Consider the following 14513-nt stretch of genomic DNA (forward strand, 5'->3'; position numbering starts at 1 on the left):
GAAGCAGAGGGAGGCTTGAAGCTATTTTAAGAATTTTGTTCCATGTGCCATTTGCATGGTGGGGGTACTTCACAAAATTCATGGAAAAAATGAAATTAAAAAATAAGTTTATTTGAACACAAAAAACTTGGAAACCTATTCAGTTTATCATAATACAAATTTTTTGACCCCTTATATACTGACAATTCCCCTTCCTAAACTTACTTTTGAAGTATAACACAGAGGACAATCCCTATGCTGAGTGCATAGCTTTTAACAAACATAGAATTTTAACAAACATAATTGTCTACCTACCTCCCGACTTAAGTATCAACACCAATAAATATATTAGTGTTGCACCCTAGAGTAGTAGGTGAGTACAGCTATTTAGATGAATTGTAAAGAAATCATTTAAAAGCATTATCAGCATCCTGGTAGCATTTTCCATACTGCATTCATTAGTAAATAAAAGTTTTAAATAAATTGCCATGTGTCATAGTTAATTTTCTCTAACAGAAAAAGAAATCATCAAATTTGAAAGTGCTGTGAAAAGTGCTTAAGGTCATTTCTAACTTATTCCATCCCTTCAAAAAGAAAAATCTTTTTTTTTTTTTTCTGGTTGAAATTGCCATTAGGTGAAATGATAATATTTTTTTCCCTAGCTCTTGTGCCATTTGTGTCCTAGGCTTGCCTTTCTGCCTTACCAGGTTGCAAACTCACAACAGAAGCAAACGAGTCTCAGGATTCATAGATGCTTTGTGTTTTCTGTTCATAGCTTAGCGTAGTAACTGACTGGCCTCCCGTGTTTTCCATCTCACACAATGCTGGAGTTTTGTGAAATGACTGCTTATTTATCCTGAAAATATAATTATGGAAATCTTTGGTACTTCCAGTCTCTGAAATTGTTGATTTTTAATAAATATGTCAGTTTGTCATTGCTTTGGTGCTCAGCAAAACAACTGTAGTTATAGAGGAGTTTGTCTTGCTGCTTGTTTAATTTACCAGATTTGCCACCATCTTTCTTCCCTGTTTTTCTTTTTTAGGCTTTAGACCAAGATAGAACAGCCCTGCAGAAAGTGAAGAAGTCTGTAAAAGCAATATATAATTCTGGACAAGGTAAGCACTTAACAAATCAGATAACATGAATTATAAATAAAGTCTATAGAGTTTTCTTTGTTATATGTAAGATGTAAAATTTATAGATAACTTGATACAATTGTAAGAGTAAGTAGTTCAAAAAAATTGAGCTATTTGTCCCTTTTGTGTTTCTCCTATCAGCCCAAAGTAAAATGAAAACACTAGTTGTTGAGAATTTTATTGTACATTTAAGAACTTAATTTTCTCACATGGCATATGAAATACTTAAAGGCTCTTTGGGTAGTTGATCTTCCTGTAATTCAGTGGCCCCAGTTAAACGGATGAGAATCTTTTCCTTCTCGAATGTACCTGTACACATTTGAAAATCAGTATCGGCAATGAGCACAGAGTGAACATTCAGACAGAGTGAGGTTAAATTTGGACCTTCACAAACCTGTCCCCTGTCCTCTTTTATCCAAAGAGATCACCTGATTCACTAGATGTTTAGTTTCAGTCTAGTGACTGTCAACTCGGAGACAAAAGAATGTTGTGAGTGAACAAGAAGAAGCAAACCAAAGTAAGAAAACCAGTGGGTAGCCACCAGCAATGCTAGGTTCCAGCGCCTTAGGGGAGGAGAGGCCTGGAAACATAAATGACTTTCAAGGTCAATGAGGTCACACCTACCCAGAGGTTACTTCCCTAAGAAGTCAGTCTTCTGTAACCTCACAGAAAACCTGCGGGGAGAAGATCGCAGGCTTAATGGAAAGAAAGGGCTCAAGCTTTCAAGTTGGACAGCTGGGGACTTTGTCCTTGCTAACCCACTTGCTAGCAAGGTGACTGTGAGCTGTCAATTGGAGTAGTGGCATTACAGAGATGCTGAGAAGATTTAATGTGTCTTTAAAGAGCATGACCAATCATGGGAACTCAGTAAAATGCTGGTTCCTCTTACTTTTATTATCATAAAATTACAGAGCCAAAAGGAACTTGAGCAAGGCAGAATTCAACCCTCAGATACCTTATGGCCCTCCGCCTATTCAGAGCTGAGAACCACTAGTCTAACTATACTAGAAATGGAAATCTTTTTAGTAGTCTCTAATACCTTCTACACATTGACACTTACCTCATGCTGATTTTTGACACCTCTTTCACTCTGGGGTGTTGATACCACTCCCTCATTTCCTTACATCCAATAAAATTCTAACATCTAACTAAGATAAATGATATTTTTCTGGTTATATGGTGACCAAAAGTTCTAAGGCTTGGCCTAAATTACATACCTAGTTTATCAGATCTGTTCCTTTGCTTCATTCTAATGAACTCCCATAATGTGATAGATCCTTTATAGATTTTGATTCTTTGGGAGGCAAGACGAGGAAATGCCACAAGGAGGGCTCCTGAGGTACTGATGTTGTCCTGTTTCTTGATTTTGATGGTGGTTCCTGGTTAAGTGCACTTTTTGATAATTCATTCAAAGCCACACTTAGGGTGTATGCATTTCCCATAGTTCTGTGTGTTATGCACCACAAGAATATGTAAAAACATGTATATAGAAGGAGGGTCACTGGAGCCTTTGTTGTGATTTGGAAAAACAAAGTAAATGGAAGCTGTTGAACAATTTTAATAGGATGCAATAAACCACTTAGAAAGGGAAACTTGGTAGAGTGGATCTGACTTTGAATCCCAGTTTTGTCATACATGTTAAAGTCAGATAAGTTATTTAGCTTCCATGAGTCTTAAATGCATCATCATAGAGTAAGAAAATAATGTCTAATTTGCAGCGTATTGTGTGGACAAAGTAAGAGAACATGCAAGGTCCTTAATAGGTTGCTGGCCGCATGATAGCTGCTTAGCAAATGGTAGGTGAGGCAAAAATTTCAGCTAGATCGGTAGCATGAGTACTTTTTCTGTTTTAGTCCATGACTCTACAGATAACCCTGGACCGGTCTTATTTTTACAAAGGGCTTGTTAATGGCTTGAGACAATGGCTTGAGCCATTATCTCCCTCAGGAACAACTGTGAAATCTCCATAATGTGGTAGCTCATGTTTGAGGCTCTCAGCTTATGAGCCACAGAAAGGAGACTCTTGCTTCACAGCCGACAGGTGCTACTGTATTGACTATGCTGAGGACTCGATGTGACTTATCCAAGTATCTTAGCTCCAGGTGCATTCTCTCTCTTGGTCACAGTGACCACATCAGTCAGCAGCTCATGTGGAGGCTCTTACTTGGGGATATGTTTGCTCTTGTTCTTGAAGGGTTTCCTTGGTCATAACTGCTCAGGATATAAGAGGAGGGAGAAGTATTCTCTGCCTGGTTGTAAGGAGGAGCATTCAAGGTGTGCATGCAGAATGTGGGTACCGTCTGCCCCACTGAATTATTGTGGGTGGGGGCCACGGCCCACTGAACTTTGAATCTGCTGACTCTGGTTTAAGAGCCCTCCTGTGTGCTTCCTTCTAAGTCTGCATATTCATTATAGTAACCTCTAGGAACATTGGTTTTGTAAATTGAAAATACAATCAAATAATATTTAAAATTTGTTTCCTCAGTTTCAGTAGCTACACTTCAAGGGCTCTAGAGGCACATGTAACTGTGTCAAATGTGCTTGTGTTATTCCAAGTTGCATTTGACATATTGTCCATATTGGACAGTGCAGGCAAAGAACACTTTCCATCACTGGAGAGTCCTTTTGGATAGTGTTACCACAGGACACAGAACCTGTGACTGCTATCCATCTGTTTTGTTAGACCAGTGAGCCTCACCCCTGCTGCTCATTAGAATCACCCAAAGAAGTCCTAAGGAACAAAAACACATCCCTCAGGCCCGCACCCTTAGAGTTACTCCAGAATAAGACCCAAGTACTAAGATTGAGAAAAAAAAGAAAAATTACTCTTCTGGTGATTCTGACTTGCAGTCTGCTGAACTGGTCTGTGCACTCCCTGAGCAGGGCTGGGATTCTGCCTTTCATCTTTGCATTTGTCAACATAGTTTGCACGTCCAAAGATATTTATTGAGTATATGTAATGCACTACTATTCTGGGTGTTCAATGTAGAGGCAAATCAGCCAGTCTCTTCCTTGATGAATTTTGCAGTCCAGTGAGAGAGATAGATGTTAACCAGATCATTGAACTGAAAGTATATATGGAGCCAGCACTGTGGCTTATTGGGTGGAGCCGCTGCCTGCGGTACTGGCATCCCGTGTGGGCGCTGATTCGGGTCCTGGCTGCACCACTTCTGTTCCGGTTCTATGCTGTAGCCTAGGAAAGCGATACAAAATGGCCCAGGTCCTTGGGCCCCTGCGCCTGTGTGGGGGACCTGGAGGAGGATTCTGGCTCCTGGCTTCCGGTCAGCTCAACTACGGCCATTTTGGCCATCTGGGGAGTGGACCAGCAGATGGAGGATCTCTCTCTCTCTCTCTCTCTCTCTCTCTCTCTCTCTCTGCCTCTCCTGATCTCTGTGTGTGACTCTGACTTTCAAATAAATAAATAAATCTTAAAAAAAAAAAAAAAAAAAAAAAAAGGCCGGCGCCGCGGCTCAATAGGCTAATCCTCTGCCTTGCGGCGCCGGCACACTGGGTTCTAGTCCCGGTTGGGGCACCGGATTCTGTCCCGGTTGCTCCTCTTCCAGGCCAGCTCTCTGCTATGGCCTGGGAGTGCAGTGGAGGATGGCCCAAGTCCTTGGGCCCTGCACCCGCATGGGAGACCAGGAGAAGCACCTGGCTCCTGCCTTTGGATCAGCACGGTGCACCAGCCGCAGCACGCCAGCCGCAGCGGCCATTGCAGGGTGAACCAACGGCAAAGGAAGACCTTTCTCTCTCTCTCACTGTCCACTCTGCCTGTCAAAAAAAAAAAAAAAGTCTATATGATTAGCAACTAGGAAATTAGGAGGGTGCCGAGGGAATGGGTGGAAATGGCATTCATGTGGGTATTAAGGATGTACCAAACTAAGGTCAAACAAGCCTGAGGTAAGTGCCCTTAGACTTCTTTCACAGAATATGAAAGCCTAGAAAGCTACACTAGCTGTCCACATGCCACATCTAGCAAGTAATGGAAAGACAGACCAGCTGACCTAGCTTTGCTCTTCATAGCTCTCTGCCTTGTCTTACACCTGACTCATGGCAGGGACTCTTAACACTTGCTAACTGCATAGCTGCCTGTATAGCTACATAGCGTTTGGATGGGTCCCTCCCTGGGAAGCTGAGAATGGCTGCTTCCTATTCACTTATCACAAATACCCATGAATGAATTCATCAAATGTAAGCTCCCAGCAGTATAATCCATGGGATGGCTTTGGTGGTTCCCAGAGAGGGACCACAGAAGTAATGATTCCCATAGTGTGGGAATGTGGGATAACACAGATCCTTCTCGGCTCCTCACAGGCTGCTGGAACCTGGCAGGGTTTCTGCATTCAGAGATGAGTATAGTACACCCGTGCTTGTGGTCAGCTTGTGTGGGCTGCACCGTGACATTTAATTCCTGAAAAAGCGCTAGATGAGTACAACAGTAGGGTGCATGTCTTTCCATGATAAATGTTCAGTGGAATCCAATCTCTTCCTGTCCAAGGGCTTCTGACCTCATCCAGAACAACCACAAGATGCTGAGTCCTGGTGCTTTTTTTCGCCAATGTGTTTTCATAATTTTCTTGTTTTCTCACAATGCTTCAAGTGACACAATATCCTTGTAATGTTCTTTAAAGATTTAAGAAGCATTTCTATATTTCTGGTTGGCAATGACCAACCACCCACCTTCCCAAAGTGATTTAAAATATGTGGAAGATCTTACTCTTAAAATGTATAATTTTTACACATAAGCTTCTATCAGTATTCACTAGTAAAGTGTAATAATAAAGGATTTTTTTTAATTTTTTATTTTTTTGGTGGGAGGGGAAGATCTCCATGCAATCCCATTAGTTTGAAAATTGCTTTGGGCATTGGTCTCACTTCTCTCTGCAGTGTATGAAGACATTTAAACAAGCAAAATTCTCCCCCTCTCATTTTTCCTAGTATATGTTTAAAATAGCTAATAGTGACAACTATTGTCACTATTTTAAAAATTAACCAAAGGAATCAAGCTTTGACAACTAGAGTGACTTGGCTTCAGGAAAACCACATTCGAAAAGTGCAATGACACCACTTTCCTCATCCCTTCATCAGCCACCGACAGCCACCTTGCAGGCCACCATGCTATTTACTTCGGGGATGGACAGACTTCCTCAGAATTGGTGATGAAGTGTGGGCCCTGCTCTTGCCATTTTTCAAGAGCAACCAAATCTTGTGTAAATCAATAGATGGACTGAACATGACGCTTCTAACAGTGGCAGACATGGCACGGAAGCTGTGACCTATCTGAGCACTGAGTGGATTTCATCTCGGACAATGTTTGGAGACTCTTCGCTGGGAGCTCTGTCATCTTTTGCAGTCTTGTCACACTCCATATCAAACTGCTGTCTTTCAGGGCACTCACCGCTTTCAATATGTGAGATGACTCCTACCAGTTTCTAAATTGAATACCTGTATAACCCATCTTTCAGTTGTTCCACCACATTACTTAGGTATTTTATGAGCTCAGAACCAGCAGTTTCAAGCAAAGTGAGTCCACATTTCTGCACTCGGGTGAAACTTTCAGATGGATGTATGCCACGCCGGTAGAGAATGCTATTGATGCCAAATGAACAGAACTTGGTTGCGGGGAAGTCAGTGTTCCAGTGCAGGGTGATACCACGCTCCCCAGCAGGCTGTCCCATCACAGTCAGGCCCACAGATGGAGCATACACTTCCTCTCCACAGACTGAAACCACAGCAGCTTATATTTAAAGTCAAGCTGATATGGGGCTGGCGCTGTGGCATACTGGGTAAGGCCACCACCTGCAGTGCTGGCATCCCATATGGGCACCGGTTCGAGTCCCAGCTGCTCCACTTCTGATCCAGCTCTCTGCTACAGCCTAGGAAAGCAGTGGAGGACGGCCCAAGTCCTTGGGCCCCTGCACCCAAGTGGGAGACCCGGAGGAAGCTCCTGGCTCCTGACTTCAGACTGGCACAGCTCCATCCATTGGCAGCCAACTGGGGCGTGAACCAGCAGATGGAAGACCTCTCTCTCTCTGCCTCTCCTTTTCCCTCTGTGTAACTCTGACTTTTAAATGAATAAATAAATCTTTTTAAGAAAATTTAAAAAATAAATAAATAAAATAGCTAATAGTGTGTTGAGCACTGTGAAGGTTTTAAGATACATTGTAATTCTTTGGCTTTTTTTTTTTCCTTCCAAATATGGAGCCTAATTCCTCTCCCCTATAACTGTGCACCAGACTAAGTATCTCCCCTCTGATTAATAGATTGTAATAGAAGTGATGTTAGGTAGATTCCAAGGCCATTTCAGAAAGAGATAACTTCTACCTGCTCTCTTTTCTTTTACAAAATTATTTATTTATTATGTATTTATACTTATTTGAAAGGCAGAGTTACAGAGAGAGAGAGAGAGAGAGGGAGAAACAGAGAGAGATAGTCCATGCACTGGTTCACTCCCCCAGTGGCTGCCATGGTCAGGGCAGAGCCAGGCTGGAGCAAGGAGCCTGAAATCCCCTTGGGATCTCCCACGTGAGTGCAGGGGCCCAAGCACTTGGACCATCTTCCTCTGCTTTCCCAGGCACATAAGCAGGGAGCTGTTTCAGAGGTTGAGCACTCTGGACAGGAACTGGGACCCATATGGGATGCTGGTGTCACAGTCTGCTGTGATAATGCAATGCCCACCCCTGCTCCCTGCTCTAATCACTTGTTTTGGAAAAAGCCAGTCACCTTGTTGTAAGGACACTCAGGAAGCTCCATGGAGAAAGGTCTCCCACCAAAATCCACCACTGACTTGCCTGCCATGTGAAGGCAGATGCACTAACTCCATTTAAACCTTCCAGTGACCACAGTCCTGGCTGGCATCTTGATCTTGGTCCTGGTGAGAGACCTGCGTCAGTGCAGTAGGAGTGGGGCTACCCTCACGAGACACATGTGCATGCACATCTAAAGACAGGTGTGGCTACTGAGAATGAAGAGCTTACTGCCTGCTTCTAGGTGCTGTTAAAAATGATGCGTACTGCACTTTATAAAATGAGAGAGTCGTGTGACTCATTGAAAGCAGGGCTAAACTAAAGTTGCTTTACCAGATGAGTTAATTAAACTGAAAACATTGATCTTTTTGCATTATGACTTTTTTTTTTTTTTTTGACAGGCAGAGTTAGACAGTGAGAGAGAGAGACAGAGACAGAGGGAAAGGTCTTCCTTTTTCCGTTGGTTCACCCCTCAAGTGGCCACTACGGCTGGCACACTGTGCTGATCCGAAGCCAGGAGCCAGGTGCTTCCTCCTGGTCTCCCATGCCGGTGCAGGGCTCAAGGACCTGGGCCACCCTCCACTGCCTTCCCAGGCCACAGCAGAGAGCTGGCCTGGAAGAGGAGCAACCCGGACAGAATCCGGCACCCCGACCGGGGCTAGAACCCGGGGTGCCAGTGCCGCAGACAGAGGATTAGCCTAATGAGCCGCGGCGCCGGCCTGCATTATGACTTTTAACACATACATGCACACATACACGCACTCTTACACTTTTCTCTAGGAGTAAAGACCTAGGATATTTCTGCCATATGAAATTAAAATGCTTAATTTATAAAAATGCTTTATTTATAAAATAAAAATGCTTAAGTAAAAATGTATATCTTATGTTATTATACAATTGCTTCCTTAAAATTTATGCCAATGTATATTAGGAGCAAGCATTAGGGTATAAATAGCACATGGTATCCCCTAGAAATCTAAAGCATTGTCTGGAACTTGGGGCTCTTAAATCCTTTAATTTGTGGGAAAAAAAATGACACCGTTATGTAAGTTGATTATGGGCATATGATAAGGAAGTCTTACTTCCAGAATGTGGCTAGATTATTATTATAAATATTTTTATAGCTTTTCCACTGTGGAGAAGAAAGCATTTGGTTTTTTCATTGCTTTCTGTTTCTTCCCCCATTCTCTTTCAGTTAGAATTACATAGCAAGTAGTTTTATTAGAGAGCATTTGTGTTTTTTTAAATGAAATTAATATGTGGTGTTCTCTCCAGATTTTTCATTTTGTTAAATTAATTTATTTTAAGAAATAACTCATAGTACATGAGGAAATCTAAGATTTTAAAAGTAAAATTCTAAATTTATCATTGACTAGGAAGCAAGCAACTTCATTTCAGCAATTTTTTTAGTTAAACATTTTCTTAAATTTGAAGGTATGTTGTGAAATTAATTCTAACTAAAGTTGTAATTTAAGTATATCTTACCATGGTGTTGTAATGCTATTTTTAATCCTGTGGTTTCCAGTGGGGAGAAATTTTCTTTTCTTTTCTTTTAAGAATTATTTATTTATTTGAAAGTAGGAGTTACACAGATAGAGAAAGAAAGGCAGAGAGAATGAGAGGTCTTCCATCCACTGGTTCACTCCTCAGATGGCCATAATGGCCAGATCTGAGAAACCAGGAGCCAGGAGCTCCCTCTGGGTCTCCCTCATGGGTGCAGGGGCCCAAGGACTCGGTCCATCTTCTACTGCTTTTCCAGGCCATAAGCAGAGAGTTGGATCAGAAATGGAGCAGCCAGGATTCGAACTGGTGCCTATATGGGTTGCGGGCACCGTGGGCGGCGGCTTTAAACCACTGCATCACAGTACCAGCCCCAAGAGAGATTTTCTTAACAGGCGTAGATAAGAAGTGAAATGAATTTGGATTTTAATAGAAAGATGTGAAAGAACAAAATACCAAAAGGCATTCAAAAGGAACTGCTCTGTGTATAGGAATCTTACCTGTTTTGCTGTTTTCCAAGTTTGTGGGTAATACCTGCTATCTTTAAAAAATCTCTTAGGGGCAGATGTTTGATATAATGGTTAACCCACTGCTTGGGATGCCTGCATGTCGTACCAGAGTGCCTGGTGGAGTCCGAGTTCGACTGTGCATTCTAGCTTGCTGCTAATGTACACTGAGAGGGAGCAAATGATGACTCAAGTAATTTGGTTCCTGTCACCCACGTGAGAGACCCTGATTGTGTTCAGGGTTTCTGGCTGTTACAGGGATTTAGGCAGTGAACCGGCAGATGGAAGATCTCTTTATCTCTCCCTCTCCCTCTCCCTCTCTCTCTCTCTCTTTCTCTCTCTCTCCATCTACCTTTGTCTCTCTTCCAAGTAAAATAGATAAATAAGTGGATAGATCTATTTGAATTAAAGTAAGCTTGTTAGTAAAGAAAATAATAATTCTTAAGTCCTTAAAAGTAGAAGGTTTTGGATAAAAATACTTTAATGGTGGTTTAAGCAAAACCTATAAAAATTGTTTTTGAACCTTCAATTTTTGAACCAAAAATTCAAGACATTTTTCATTTTTCTGGATTCATCATTAATCCTTAAGACATGAAAACAAGTTGAAATAATGAGTTGATTCAGAAGGGCCAAGGAAGGTGGCTTTTTCCAAGGGAGAGTATTCTTATCCAGGAGAGCATTACTCCTCAAATTACGTGGAGATAAACCTGGAAGGATTAAAAAGTGCTGTTAGAAAATCCGTCTCTTTCTAGAATAATATTAAAACGCCATGCTTTTTAGGAAACTTCAATTTTTTGAATCTTAGCCATTGGCTCAAATATTCTGTTACTTGAAATCAGACACAGTTTGTATTTGCTGTGTGTGCTCATGCATGTGTATCACTTTCTCTGTTTTGTTGGTCATGGATTGGGTACCCTAATTTTTATTTAAAATGACTTCATTCTCATGTATACTCATAGGGTACAAAACATAAAATATAAGTCATTTTACATAAAACTGTGAGCACTTAGCCCATGGCCAGTAGTTTGATTTTTTTATGTCTCAGGATGAACAACAAAAATGCTCTCTGTTACAGGTGAATATAAAAATGTGTTTCAGGGTAGAAATTTGGCCTGGCAATTAAGTGGTCCATGTCCCACATAGGAATGCCTGGTTTTGATGCCTTCATTCAGCTTCTGACACCAGGTTTCTGCTAATGTAGACCCTGGGAGGCAACAGTGATAACTCAAGTAGTTGGGTTCCTGCCACCCACATGGGAGACCTGGATTGGGTTCCTGGCTCCTGACTTTGAGCCCTAGTCTATTGCAAGCATTTGGGGAGTGAACCAACAAATGGGATAGCTAGCTAGCTATCATTATGCCTCTCAAGTAAATACAATTAAGGAACTGTTTTAATGTATTTCTGCATTCTTGGTCCTATTTTCATAGAAATAATAAATGCTATTTACCATGCGTGTAGAGTACCCTGTATGTGCTGAGGGATTGAGGGTGTCCACTGCGATATTCAGCCCCTCCCTGCTTGTGTGTTTCACTGTTCACATAAAAATTCAGGTTAAGACTATCTAGAGTTATCTTTAACGACTGCCTTTCCACCTAGAACAAACCCTCCATGACAGTTGCAGTCAGGTTTCTATGACCTTACCCATACCTTGTTGCCTTTTATTCCAAGTTGCATTTGACCATCTTCCTAGCTGGTTTATATCTCATCCAACTAGGATTATATTTTTCTTTGTAAAGATATGGCACTGAAATTGTAGCAAGGGGTCTGGGGAGGAATGCTAGGTCTTTGGTTTTCCCTCAGGTCTTGCTAAAACCCTACCTCTTTCACATGGACTTTGCTTACCAGGTGGAATATCACAGGTGAGATAATTCATCCCAGTTCTTCACCTAACATACCATCTGAAGGCAGCCCTGCCCTGTGCTAACCTCTAGGAAATACTTCATATATGTGGAATTTTAAAGTGTGTATATCTAGGACTGGAGAGGCTACACTAGTTGAGTCATTATTCAGAAAGATACTTAACTGATTTTTTTTTTTCGATACCTTATCTGGATATGGAAATCAAGCAAGTTGTTGCTGATTCTGAAGTAGTGTTGTTGTTGTTGTTGACAATCAGTGCCATAAGAAAACTTGGTTGACAGAGTATGACTCTGCATAAGCAGTTTGTCCCCTGCATTCACAGAGAATTTCTCAGATCCCCCATTTCTCAGATAACCGATCAGTTTTCTTCTCTATGGAGAGCCCTATGCAGGATGGAGAGGGAGTAGCATCCTCTGGAGCACATGGGACTGATTTTTCTCACTGGCATTTTCTGGTTTTTTCCTCCCATTGTGAAAGTACCATGTGTTGTTGCACGTGCTTGCTGTGGAAAGTGCAGATGTGCTAGTCAGCTACATTTCTTTTTAAGCTTGCTTCCATTGTATGTATTCTGAATCAATCTCTCTCTCTCTCTCTCTCTCTCTCTCTCTCTCTCTCTTTCTTTCTCTCTCTCTGTCTTGCTCACTTATTATCTCAGAATGGAGATGCCTGTGTTGAGGTTGTTCAGGGCGGCTCTAGGCTGCCTTTACTGCAAGGAGCCAGAGTAGGATCTTAGGTGGAGTGGAACCGTGCTCTCTACTCTGTCAAGAGGCAACTATTTTTTAACAAGTCCTTCCATTTCTCAGAACCTCAATTTTCCTTATCAGTGAAACAGAAGATGATCCCTCCTATTTATGAAATAGTTAGTGGTTATCAGCTGAGATGAAAATATTTTTGTAATCTCTGAACTGTACTATCTATTCTGTAAGGGGAGTTGATGGTGTCCAGTGATGGGGCATTTTCCCAGCACCTGGAACCAGAGACACCCGCCCCCTTTGGAGTGCCTCTGTGCACAAGTGCTGCTGCCTGTCCTCATCCAGTGCAAGGAGTTAGAGCAGTAATGTTTCTCAGGTTTCTTAGGTTTTCTGAACATGGGATAGAGATATCTATGATCTCAGAACAATAGAGCTTCTCTGAATGTTTGGGGGGGAAAACTTGCAGTGTTTTTCAGTTTGAGATTTTTGGAAATTCAGGTAGGAACCATTGATTTATATAAACAGTGTGTTAACATAACAATACATATGATATACCTAAGATTACTGATATGAGGGGCTTCAAAAGTTTGTGAGAAAATGGAATTAAAAGATAATATGGGTACAGGCTTTTGGCCTAGGAATTAAAACTCTTGCCTTCCTTGTTGGATTATCTGGGTTCAGGTCTTGTCTTTGCTCCCATTTCTAGCTTCCTGCTAATGCACATCCTGGGAGAAAGTGGATCACAGCTCAAGTAAAAGATAGATTTACTTACTTACTTACTTACTTATTTGAAAGAGCATCTGAGAGAAAGAGAGAAAATCATCTTCTATTTGTTGGTTCAATCCCCAAATGGTCAGAGTCGCCCATGCTGGGCCAAGCTGAAGCCAGGAACTCCATCTTTGTCTCCTACATTGATGACTGAGATCCAAGTACTTACACCGTGTTCCACTGCCTTCCCAGGCACATTGGCAGGAAACTGTATCAAAAGCAGAGCAGCCAGGACTCAAACAAGCCGTTCAACATGAGATGCTGGTGTTGCAAGTATCAGCTTTATGTGCTGTGCCACAGTGCCAGCCCCCAGGACCATGTTTTTTAAGTGACACATACTTGTGTAAGAAGGCTTTGCTCTAGAGAGTATTCCTACTGTGAAGGCTGAAGTAGAGGAGGAACCAGTTAGATCTACCATCTGCTTGTTCACTCCACAAATACCTGCAACAGCTGGTGCTGGGCCAGGCTGATGCCAAGAACCCTGAACCCAAACCAGGTCTCCTAAATTGGTGGTAGAGACCCAAGTGCTTGAGCCATCCTTTGTTGCCTCCCAGAATGTGCATTAGCAATAGTGTGGAATTGGGAACAAAACTGGGATGTGAAGGAGGCACTCCAGGGTGGGATGTGGGCGTCCTAAGCAGCATCTTAACTGCTGTGTCAAGTGCTCACCCCTTGATTGCTTTTCTTAGGGGCCAAATCTGGAAGCATTACAATTGCCTACAGAGCCATCAGCAAAGCAAAGTGCACACGCTGGCATTAGGAAGCCTCTAAGAGCTCTAAGATGGGGCTCTAAGAGCATTTCTGCTTCTGCTCTGGGGGATTGGTGTTCAGGTGCTATTTAAATCCTGAGTAATGGCCCAGTAGCACTCTGTAGGCATCTTTTCTAGGAGCTTTGGTAGTTAATGGATTTGTCTGTGCTATAGAAATGGGGAGTGTGCATGTTGAGTTTCCAGATAACACCGCAGGGGCTGGGGCAGATCCCTGCTGAGACTTGGCTGGAGCTTTAAAGAACAAACCCAAAATTAATGACCTTGAGAAATGATAGGAATGAATCATCCAGAGAAACATGGAGAAAGGCAGTTAAAAATAAAAAACCTAGCCAGGGTCTTCAGCTTCCAAGGACTTTACCTTTAATCTTAACAATAAACCCGTGCAGTGAGTGGTGGTAGGACTAGATGAGGAAACTGAGGCTCAAGGAAATGAAATAACTTAGTCATAATCAGCTAGTCAGCATTGTAGCTAAGGAAATGAAGTGTTTAGTCTCCAGATCCAGCCCTCATTCCTCAGTGACGCAGTGCCCACGAAATTTAAACAAATTGTTGTCA

At 42.1% G+C, this 14513-nt stretch overlaps 1 protein-coding gene and 1 pseudogene across 3 annotated transcripts in view; one reads left to right on the forward strand and one right to left on the reverse strand.

Annotated features, from left to right (window-relative positions):
- ASAP1 (ArfGAP with SH3 domain, ankyrin repeat and PH domain 1) overlaps window positions 1-14513 on the forward strand; it is a 381790-nt gene that overhangs the window by 221012 nt on the left and 146265 nt on the right. For all 3 annotated transcript variants that reach the window (XM_062187980.1, XM_062187981.1, XM_062187982.1), the window contains one exon: window positions 1023-1095. In XM_062187980.1, the coding sequence (XP_062043964.1) occupies window positions 1023-1095 (73 nt within the window). The remainder of the gene's footprint in view (window positions 1-1022; window positions 1096-14513) is intronic.
- LOC133757440 (mitotic spindle assembly checkpoint protein MAD2A-like) lies at window positions 6201-6794 on the reverse strand (annotated as a pseudogene).

Source organism: Lepus europaeus, chromosome 4 (genome assembly GCF_033115175.1).
Source record: "Lepus europaeus isolate LE1 chromosome 4, mLepTim1.pri, whole genome shotgun sequence".
Classification (NCBI taxonomy): Eukaryota; Metazoa; Chordata; class Mammalia; order Lagomorpha; family Leporidae; genus Lepus; species Lepus europaeus.